This window comes from Thamnophis elegans, chromosome 1 (genome assembly GCF_009769535.1).
Source record: "Thamnophis elegans isolate rThaEle1 chromosome 1, rThaEle1.pri, whole genome shotgun sequence".
Lineage (NCBI taxonomy): Eukaryota > Metazoa > Chordata > Lepidosauria > Squamata > Colubridae > Thamnophis > Thamnophis elegans.
Window position 1 is genome coordinate 75451795 of NC_045541.1, and position 11644 is coordinate 75463438.

Genomic DNA, 11644 nt, shown 5'->3' on the forward strand with positions numbered 1-11644 from the left:
TTTTCTTTAAAATACCAATACAGACTCAGAATTAATATGATTTAATTAGCTTTCATTTTATTAATGTTATGTATAGCAAAATTAATATGTGTTACTCTTTTTTTTTAGACGTGGAACTGGTGCTTTTAAATCAAGAGTGGGACTGCCTGCACCTACTCCTGTGATCAATAGCAAATATGGACTCAGAGAAACAGATAAACGTTTAAACAGGCTTAAAAAATTGGGTGATAGCAGTAAAAATTCTGACAGTCAATCTGTCAGCTCTAACACTGATGCAGATACCACTCAGGAAAAAGCTAATGCAAGTAAGCAAGTGGCAAGAATATTTTGAAATGTGTTTTATGTAAGCATTCTTAACAGGTGGAGTCTTCACAGATCTTCTAAAGAGAAAACAAACATTTTAAGCTTTATGGTGGCAAAGGGTATTTGGAATAGAGAGTTCTGGGATTAATCAGTAGCTTAGAATCTAATGAAATAACTAGTGATTGCACTTTTTCCATTTTTTTAGATATTTAATATACTTTTTGTGTAAGGAACAAAAGTTACAAAAGTGAACAGGAAAACAGAACAAAAATATTTATTATTTGTGCTATTTACCTCTGTATTAATGCTGCAATAATGATGCCCACACATGTCTGCCCAACATGTGGCAGAACATTTCGTGCCCTTATAGCAGGGCTGGGTTTCGACCGGTTCGCACCGGTCCCTGCGATCCGGTTGGTCGCCGAACCCGGAAGTAAGTAACTTCCGGGAACGGCGAAGCCCCCCCCCCCCCCCCGCGCCCGCACGCGCCCGCACACCTGCGCCCGCTCCTTACCCGGTTTTTTCGAATTTCGCGCTTTCCACGCATGCGCAGAACGCCTGCGCGATCCTCCAGGAGCAGCTGGAGCATCGCGCAGACGCTAGTACGCATGCGCGCGCCGCGTGCGTGCGTGAGGACGCCGCCGGCCTCGTTCCAACCGATCCGGTTGGAACGGGGCGAGAAACCCACCCCTGCCTTATAGGCCTTACCAGCCACTTGCGGACTCATCATGCACAGATCTGTTAGATGTCAAGGTCCTCTTCGAACACGATGGATGAACATCATTAATCCAGTATTTAATGTTTTGGATACTAAAAATAGTAAAAGTAATAGATAATAATTCATTATTAAAATATATAATCATAAATTACAGATTCTATTAATACAATAATTGATCTAGGTATCAGTGGCTCCACAATTCTTGAAGGCTTTCTGAATAATCAGATTGTTATCAGTTTTCTGAAAGCCATAAGAATAGAAGCAATCCTTTCCTCAGGGGAAATTGTTCTATAGGAAGTGAGCTTCCTCAGAGACTACTTCACTTGGTATATAAAAACACTTAGTAAGTGCTCCCTGGCTGTCTGGATTGGACAGAAATGGAAATACTACCTCTTAGATACTTAGGTCCTGAAACAAGTTGACCAACACTTTAAATTGCACTTGGAAACACCTGCAGAAAAGGTGTAATGTGTAGGATCACGGCTTCCTAGAAAACACTGAATTCTGGACTAACTAAAGTTTACAGATGATCTGGAGCAGCCCATTCACAGCAAATTATAATAACAATGTAATAGGGAATTAGTAAGAGTCTTTGAAGTTGTGAGTACAACTCCATCAAAATCAGGTTTGTTTCAATCTTGGAATCAGATATTTAAATTAACAGTTATCCATCTTGCTTGAATTGAATCTCGGCCTCTTTTTCCCCACTGTCAAACTTCCACTGCATCTCTTTTTGTGCCCAGAACAGAGCTGTACCACTCAGTATCATCAGCATATTGAGGGTACGTCACTCTGAATTGACTAATAACATTTCCTAATAGTTTCATTTAGACATTAAATAGTCTAGGGAAAGGACTGAGCCCTTGGACATTCCATAATAAAGTGTATGTAGACCATCATTTATCTTCTTATCACTACAGATTGGGCCCGCCCTTTTAGGAAGGACTTCTTAAGGAATGAAGACCAGGGTCCCTTTCAAGGCTGTAGGATTCTCCCCTTTCATCAAGGAAGAGTTTACTGTTTGAAACAAATATTCAGAAGTTGGAAATAAAGTAAATATGTAAATAAAGAGGACAGAAGCATTCATTAAGCAGCATCTTGAAAAGAGTATTAAGGACAATTCCTCTGTTATTATAACCTGTCTCAATATAGTATAGTTGTGGTCTTCCTGTCAAGTATGTTTCCTGATCTGCCTTGAAAGACTGACATGCAGATAACATTACTAAGAGAATTCTAGCCACATCCTCAAGATGCACAAACTTAAAACCCTTTCTTATAATATCATAGGATGTTACCTCTGTCATTTCAGTAGCTTTCTTCTCCAGGGCTTCCAACTCAGAGTAAACACAAGTAATTTTATCTATTAAATGCTGTACCAGACAACCATAATTCAAAGTAGTTCGTTTTAAAGGGTTCCAGATACCCTAATTAGTGGCTAACATTCTGCCACCTCACTCAGATAGAAATAATTGCACTTTGCTGTCCAGATCACCATAGAAAAGCTTGAACCTGTATTGAACTCCAGCCATATTTCTTCTTTGCTTCAAAATAGAGAAACCTAGCCAGGTTTTAAAGATATTATTAAATATTCAAATTTGGTAATATTGATTGGTCATTTTATTACATTGATAGAGTGCAAGTTTATAAACATAAAATGAACCATTTCATTAATCCAATGTGGTAACTCTGGAGTCATACTCTTTTTAACATTCAATGGTTTTTGCTGCTTTTTGTTCTTGATAAATAGATTTAACAGATTAACAGAGTTGGAAGGGGCCTTATAGGTCATCTAGGCCAACACCCCCCACCCACCCTGCTCAAGGAGACCCTACACCAAACATATGATTTCTTCATTTAGTGGTAAATTCCAATTTATTGATATAAAATATACTTGATATTCCAAGTACTTTTACATTTTTAAACAGCATTATGTTGATAATATTATGAAAATATGAAATGAAACCAAACTCTGCTGAGTCAAGCACTAAATAAGTGACTTTCCATTCACTTCTATAATAATGAGGTTTAAAAATAGATATATTTTTACTACAATTTTTTCATACAATAAAAATATACAAAGAAAGGTGAAAAAGGAATGAAAAAACTTACTTTGATGCCTTCTACCTTTCTTTATATCAGGTAATTATCATCATAATCTATTTTTTTAAGTCTGTATTTTTTCACCTAATTAGACTGGTCACCTTTGCCATTTTTGCAGGTTCAGTTAATTTTATAAACTGTTTTTCCACTCTAGGTATTTCATTACTTTTACGATTTTGGCATAAAATAATCTTGCAGCAATTACCGTACAATATTAATTTCCCATATTTCTTTTCTAATATCACATTCACAAAGTCCAATAGGCATAATTCTGATTTCATCGTGGTAAAATGGGAGTTATGAAGGCCACATATTTCTGGAAAATAGCCCCATTAAAGGTTAGTTAACTGTATGTATTGGTGCAGTGTTGATATAGTCTGTACAGGGTATTCATATCCAGTGCATTATTTTAAGTGCCCAAATTATAAAAGTTGTTTAGATTAGTGAATAAATACAAAAGTTTTTTCTTGATACATTTATTATAGCTTTTAAACCCATTATTAATGACACCTTTATTTTCTATGTAGGATGTAGCCCTGCAGTAAGCAAAAACATTATTTCTTCACATTTTGATATCAGTATGAAGGCATGATGAACTTTTTAAACATTTATTTTGTTTAATCCTACAGCTACCCGCAAATCTTCAATTGGTGTAAAAAAGAGCAGCAAGAACAGGACATTAGCCAGGCAGTCTATTTCAAGAATTCCAACTTCATCAAATTCTACCTCATCCAGACTAACTCATTTAAATAATTCCAGGGTACCAAAGAGACTGAAAAAGCCTGCAAAGCCTTTACTTTCAAAGTTAAAGTTGCGAAATCAGTGCAAAAGACCAGAACAAAAAAATGCATCTAGAAAACTCGAAATGGGAAATTTGGTTCTTAAAGAACCCAAAATAGTTCTGTATAAAAATTTGTCCATTAAGAAGGAAAAAGAAACAGAGGGACCGGTAAAAGTTGCAGTGTCTAGTGGCTGCTTAACAAGGCATGCAGCGCGAGAATATAAATTAAATTCAGTGAAAGGTGCTCATGAACCTGGGGAAATATCACCCTGTACATACATAACACGGAGGTCAATGAGAACACGAATGAATCTGAAAGAGACCTCTGACTTAAAGCTTGAACCAAATATGCTAAACAGCTATAAAAACAGTTTGACAGGCATGCGAGCCAATAGCTTGGAACAGCAATCTCATGTGATTCTGGAGAGTGAGCAATCTCTCATGGCAACACAGAAAGCAGAGGGGAGGTGTCAGAAGAGTGAAAGAGTTGTGGCCAAAAAGAAATCTCGACAAGGGAGGCTGGTGAAGCCATTGGCAAAAATGGAAGAAACGGATTGTGCTCATACATTGACTGGCGAAGATAAATTGCCAGATTTGATCAGTTCACATTCTGAGCTAGGAGAGATAAACAGTGTAATGGATTCAGCCATAGGATATAAAGACTGTATTCCTGCATCTGGTGGCTGTTCCATTGTAACTTCTGACACTTTCAAAGTCAAAGAGCGCTTTAGAACTGCAAAAAGTAAAAAGAAAAGGCGAATCACAAGGTATGATGCACAACTCATTCTTGAAAACAGCTCTGGGATTCCCAAACTTACTCTGCGAAGGCGGCATGATAGTAACAGCAAGAGTAATGACCAAGAAAATGATGGAATGAATTCTTCAAAAATAAGCATCAAATTAAGTAAAGACCATGAGAAAGATAATAATTTATATGTAGCAAAGCTTAATAATGGGTTTAACTCAGGATCAAGTAGTAGTTCAACAAAATTAAAAATACAGCTAAAACGAGAAGAAGAAAATAGGGGAACGTATTCAGATGACCTTCATGAGAACGGCGTGTGTTGCAGTGATCCTCTTTCACTACTAGAGTCACGGATGGAAGTGGACGATTATAGTCAATATGAAGAAGAAACTATTGATGATTCTTCATCTTCAGAAGAAGAGGAGGAGGAAGATGAATATGATGATGATTTTGAGGATGATTTTATTCCTCTGCCTCCAGCTAAACGTTTAAGGCTTATAGTTGGAAAGGATTCAATAGACATTGACATTTCTTCCAGGAGAAGAGAAGATCAGTCTTTAAGGCTCAATGCATAAGCTTACAGGTCTTAAACTGAAGATGTCCATTTTTTAAAAAAACAAAATTCCAGACAATTATTCTTCAACTGATGAACTTTCTCAAAATGTTAGTGGAAGCACTTCTTTATTGTTTGTTCACTTATATCAACATAATATTGTAGAAAGTGTACAGCATATTGACTCCTTAAGTCAAGTTGTGCAGATTTTTATTGTACTTTTTAATAGCCTTCTTATGTGCAATTCTGAGTTAGAGAAAATGCTCTATTGTAAAATAAAGGCTCAAGCATAATTACAAAAATGCCATCAGATTTTTCCATGAAGGATAATTAAATCACAATAATGTGGCTAAACAATTTTTAATCTGTCAAGAGCGTTATTTTGCTCTTACATCTGACTAAATAATCTAAAAGAAATCATAGTAGCGGCCTATTAAGGTTTCCTAGTATGTTAATATCACCAGCAATGAAATACAGCTTTTCCGTTTAATTGCTAGATGTTTTCCCCTCTGAAGTTTGTCAGTTTTAACACTGTATGCTGTCCCCAGACGTACTGTTTGTGGCCTTTGTTATAGTAGCAAACCGTTGGTTTGAAGTCAAATTGATTTCTTAAAAAAAGGTGTTGACAGTTTGCTGACTTTTAGTACATTATATGTACAAGAGTAGCAGTATGCAGAATACAAGTTTGGATGGTGTATTTATTTCTTGTTATGTAAATTAAAACACCTTGTATTTAACACTTTTTCAATACTTTTAGATAAAATTGTTCTTTGCAAGAATGATTGGTGCTTATTTTTTCAAGAACTTGCTGTGAAACAATGTGATTACAACAGGCAACATTTATCCAATTAATTGCAGCCATTCTAATTGGATCCCCATAGTTTTCTGTTGCACTTGTAAAAAAAATGCTACGAGGAATTTAAAGAAACCTATTCACTTTAACTTATGATAGTTTTATGAAATTTTAAAAAAAAGCCTAAGTCACAGCTTTTGTTCTGTGGTAATCTATAAAATGTTTGTCTTTTGAGATCCAGTGTAAAAAAACTGAAAAAGAAAATGTACATGTTGTAAATATTTGTGTGTTGTGCAAAATTTTGTCATAAAAATTGATAACTTACCAGAAGGGTTTTTAAGTTTAGAAATACATTAATGCCAATAAATAGGAAATTACAAACATAGTTTTAAGCTCTGACCAGTGGACTTTTTTTTGTTCTTGGGCTTGTTTTAGCTCATATCCTGAGATTTTAAGTATTTGTATAGGGTTTTTTTAAAAAAAAAACTGTTTTTAGAGCTAGAATGAAAAGTAACAAAGCTGTAATATTAACAATGTATTTGATCTTAACCTCGTTATTTTTAATAGGCATGTAATCAGGGCTATTTGTAATTGTCATTTTGTGTGTAGAATTTTGCACAGAATCATCAGGTAGGATACAAAATTCCATAGAACATTCATCTCCCTCTTTCTAAGTTTCCAAACCACTTGACTTACTAGATATATGTTTATAAATAATTTTTCAAATCTTATAAATTTGGGAGTGACACAAAGAACACAAATTGGGCTCTATTGAATAGGCAAGTTCTTGTGCAATGGAAAATTATTCCTGTTAAGCCTTCTGTAACCACATGCAATTGCTGAGTTTCTGAGGATAGTTATCGTCTCTTCCAGTTGTACCACTTTTCCTCTACAGTTGTAATTCTCATTATTATCCGTTGTTTTTAGGCCTACCAATATCCTTACTTGCCAGGAAAAAAAAATCTAGCATGGGCAAAAAAAACCAAAAAAAAGGAAAGGATTATTAATTTTGCAAACAGCAAATACATTCATATATTGTTTGGAGTGGAATTTGAGTATAGTAAAAACAATTTGTGAGTAAATATTTTTGTTAACCATAACACTTTGTAACGACATCATAATTGTGCTTATGCTGCCAAGAAGAACCTACAGTAACGTGTATGCATGTGGTATATGGTGTGATATAAGACTTCTAACGTTACTGCGGCACAACCTTCTGCAATGTGCTGTCTTACCATTAAGATGATGTACAATCCCCAGGATATCTAACTCACCCTCTGGAGGAGAACTAGCTTAGTACTGATGCCAAACACTGTACTGCTGTGGTTCAAGAATTGCATTACTGTACTTTATACATTGCTCTGGTTCAGGGGTGAAATGCTCTGAAATCTGCTACCAGTTTGCTTTGTGCTCGCTTTGCGCACATGCAGACCGCAGGCGCTGAGAAGCCTTTTCTGAGTTTGCAAAGGTAAGTAGAATAGCAGCAGGGGAACAGCTGTGCTGTGCAATTTACATTCGCTGGAAAGCAGGATTTCTTGCTTTCTAGCTAATATAACTCTTTTTACCATTTTTTTAATACCTATTCCCCCGAACTGGTAGTAAAAAAATACTTTAAAAAGTAAAAAAAAAAATATTCCTACCATCGGCTGTGCCGTGCGATTTCTAGCTAATATAAATCATGCAGCACTGCTGATTGTCGCACAGCTGACTACCGGTTCACCCATTTTTTACTACCAGCTTGGGCAAACCAGCCCAAACCGATAGCATTTCATCCCTGCTCTGGTTGCATTAAGGATCAGCCTGTTGGCTTGGCAGCAGATGGCAGAGTGATTTTGGAGACTAGGATATAAGTGTACATCTTGAAGAATCTGTTCGAGTTACATTGGCAGAGCTATTGAAATAGTTTATCTCTAGAGAAGTTGCATCTGAGAGCACCCTACTCTCTCATGGTACAGGTGGTCCTTGCCTAAAAATGGCTCTGTGCCTGCCATGCAATTACAGTGCCACAACATCCCACAGGCACATCCTACAATCACCCTTTGCAACCTTCATTGCCAGAATCCCACAAGCGAAATCAATGTGCAAGCCAGCAGAAGGTTGTAAATGGTGATCTCATGATATTGTTAACAATGGTGCAGGATTTACTTAATAGCAAGTCCAATCACTAAATCACACATTCACATGACATCGTCACATGACATCTTGATTTACAACTAGTTTGCTTAGCCATGCAAATTCTGATCTCGATTGCCATCATTAACAGAGGACAACCTGTACAAACATCAAGACAAATGACCCTTTAAAAAAAATTAAATTTGAAATGTCCATTTGTACTACTTAAAAGTACATGTAGAAATTTTTAAGGTAGAATTTTTTGCTCCCTACTGTTAAGAGAAAAAGTTCTAGACTTAGTATAATGCAAACCTGATGCTAGCGAAGCAGCAAGAGCATTCATTCTATGCAAAACTGAACAATTCATAGTAGCAAGCTCTTGAGATTTACCCTGAACATTGGAATTTTCTCATATGAATTAGTGACAGATCTAGCCCTAAATTGCTAGTTTTTATACAAGTTGTGTTTTGTTTCTTAATCCTTGATGACTGCCTGTTCAAGTCACCACAGTTTTCTTGGCAAGATTTTTGGGTTTGCCCTTGCCTCCTTCCTAGGGCTGAGAGGGAGTTAACGGTTTACTCAAGGTCCCCCAATTGGCTTGATATCTAAGGCAGGATTAGAATTTACCATCTCCTGGTTTCTAACCTGATGCCTAAAACAATCAAACAATCTCTCAAAATGTTTATGTTTCTGTTATTTCAGATTTCACTCAAGTGACAGTAAAGTCAGAAATGTGGAACAGAAATTATTTTCTGGCATTTTTTTCCCATCTCTCCTACAACTTACACTTTATCCCAAGGATATTTTATGATAACTTTCTTCAATATCCATGGTGATAATTGTGAAATATTTTCTTTCAGCTTTTGTGGGAAGCTCTAGTCCTTGCTCTGAGTTATATCCAGCATATAAAATATTTAGAAAAAGTGAATATAAATATCTATGTCCCATGCCCAAACTGATTTGAAATAAATAGAACAAATGGGGGAAGATTCAAAATTTAAATTTATTTAAATATTGAGTTGAATGTGGGGAAAAACCTGGCCTATTTAATACAGTATATGATTATATGATTATGTTTATCTTTGTGAACATTCCTTTTTCTTTTAAATTAATGTGAAGTGTGTATTTGTTACTGAAATGTGTTATTGGCTCATAGTTTTTGGCATACTGCATACAGAATGTTGTGAAAATAATCCAGTCAAATGTGATTGTTGGTGAAATAATAATCTTGTTTCTTATCAATCTGAAGTAGCCTGAATGTCAGTTGAAATCTGACTAGGTGTTTTTTTATTTGGAGCTTGGTGATATGCACTATAGAATTCATGACATGAGCCAAAAAAGAAGGCATACTGTATATACTCTAATTTTCTTTTGTTTTCCATAAATCATTTCTTTTTAAAATCTGGAACAGTGCATTTATATAAAAATAGCAAAAAAAAAACCAAAATATTAAATGGAAATTCCAGAATGTTTGTTTTCAAAAAGCCTTTTTTCAATATGGCTTGAATTTCAGTGTATAATTTGAGCAGTCCAAATCAATTGTGACAAGTGAAGAGTTATTAAATGCAGGAATCTCTAGGTTTGTATAGAATCACTTGCACTTGCATGTAAAGTTGAAAGATTAGACTTGATTAGTACTTGGATGAGATCAGCAAGAAATCTGAGAGCTATAGACAACAACAGAACCCATAATTAACTACTCCGTTAAGAAAATTGTAGCTGTCTGGGCTATATAAGCATATTGATGTGGCACATTAGTGGTCTAAAAGTTACAAAAATAGTTATGCTTTGGTGCTATTTTTAGAATAGCATTTATATAGTAATTTCTTTTATTTGTTTGGGTTTCATTTTCTTGGAATTCTTTTGGTAGAACATTAAAGTATATTAGTATTAGTATTTTAGTATTAGTATTATTTATGTGGTGTGTTCTGTGTATTCTACCAGTATGTGAACCCAATCAGCCAGTTGGTCAGATGATTGATCCATTGAGGTCTCAAGAATTTCATCCTGTCCTAGGATCTTTATCATGAAAAGGTAAAGGTTGAGATCTACCCTGAATTATAGTCATGGTAATTAAGATATTAGGGAGGTGGGTTGAAACCCAAATTCTACAAAGAATGAGTTTAAGGATGTGATATATTTAGCCTGGAGGTTTTGTGGACTATGTCCTCCTTTCTGTGGGCCGATATCTTTTATATGCCAATTGCAGCCAATTGAAACTGCCAGTTTGCAGCTTTCCTTCTGTCTCCTCTAAGAACTTTCCTACATGCCATTACAGAAGATGACTATGCTGTTCTCCTGAAGCTTTAGACATGAAAATGTCAGGTGGAAAAATGTGACTAAATGTAGAGAAATCAAAAGATATTTATCTATTGGATGAAAGCAAGCTTCATGAAATCCCACAACTAAATCTATGCTTTAAATTCCCTCATAAACTTGTGGCATACATAATTATAATAGCATTAATATTAAGAGCATACTATTGGGGATTATAAAACAGTGAAATAATAAATCATTTGTCAACCATATCAAAAGTCCTGTAGCATAATTGTGGCTTGATTATTTGACCCTAAAGTATTTTGTGGACGCTACTGAAAAGCTTTCTAGAAAAAGTAAATAAAATCTACACTAAATCTCACAAATCATTAAAATTATGGTTTCATTATTTCAGAATTAAAAATAACAGTTGTAAACTTTTTTTTAAAGGATGTAGAATCAACATTAATCATATGAATAACTATCACTAGAAAAACTGCATTTCTGTGAAGTAAAATGCACAGGAACCATTGGCCACAGGCCTCTCCAAATCCTTCTGCTAAATTTCTCAAAGATTCTCCCAGAAATCAACAATTTGTTGCAAAGATTTATAAACGAAAATGAATTGCAGATAGCAACTATTAATATGCACAAACAGCAACATATGGATAAATATTAGATAATATCTGACATTCCAATAATTTGTCCAAATAACTTGTGGGAATGAGATTAAAGAAAACAGTTTAAAAAGCTAAGAGTGTCATTTGCTCAAGGAATGGAGAAATTTGCCCCATATTTTCAGCAGCATTCTGCCACTCAGCTCTAACATTTTTGATTTATTTACAAAAATCAGCCCAAGCCTTTGAGTTTGTCTTGTGTTTTCAACTAGCTCCCAGTAAGTCAAGCTAAATGGAAATGCAAGGCCATTAAAAGCAGTGCTCTTACACCCAAGGGTACCATGATGTTTATAATAAATCTGTGTCAGAGAATACTATATTCAGATTACATTCGTAGAAATGAAATAAATATGAAATAAAAATAGGATTAAGAAATTGGTAATGTATTGGTTTTGATCCCCTGTAGATGGTGCTAATACTCTACAGCTGTAACCTATTTCTCCACGTGCTTACAACTGACTTTTTTTAATTTATTGATTAAAAAGCCAGGTTAGCTGCGCTTAATTTCTGACTCTCAATAGAACCTGGCAAATTTCAAATTTGATTGGATGGGGAGAGATAACGTCTCCTGAAAATATCTGCAAGTCACATGCTATAGAAGCATGC

General features: G+C 35.2%; 1 protein-coding gene across 6 annotated transcripts in view; it reads left to right on the plus strand.

The window, feature by feature from the left end:
- Positions 1–10457, plus strand: part of KMT5B (lysine methyltransferase 5B) — a 34261-nt gene extending 23804 nt beyond the window's left edge. For all 6 annotated transcript variants that reach the window (XM_032221092.1, XM_032221077.1, XM_032221099.1 and 3 more), the window contains 2 exons: positions 109–305; positions 3751–10457. In XM_032221092.1, coding sequence (XP_032076983.1) covers positions 109–305; positions 3751–5222 — 1669 coding nt within the window. In that variant the 3' untranslated portion in view covers positions 5223–10457. The remainder of the gene's footprint in view (positions 1–108; positions 306–3750) is intronic.
- Positions 10458–11644: the final 1187 nt, after the last annotated feature.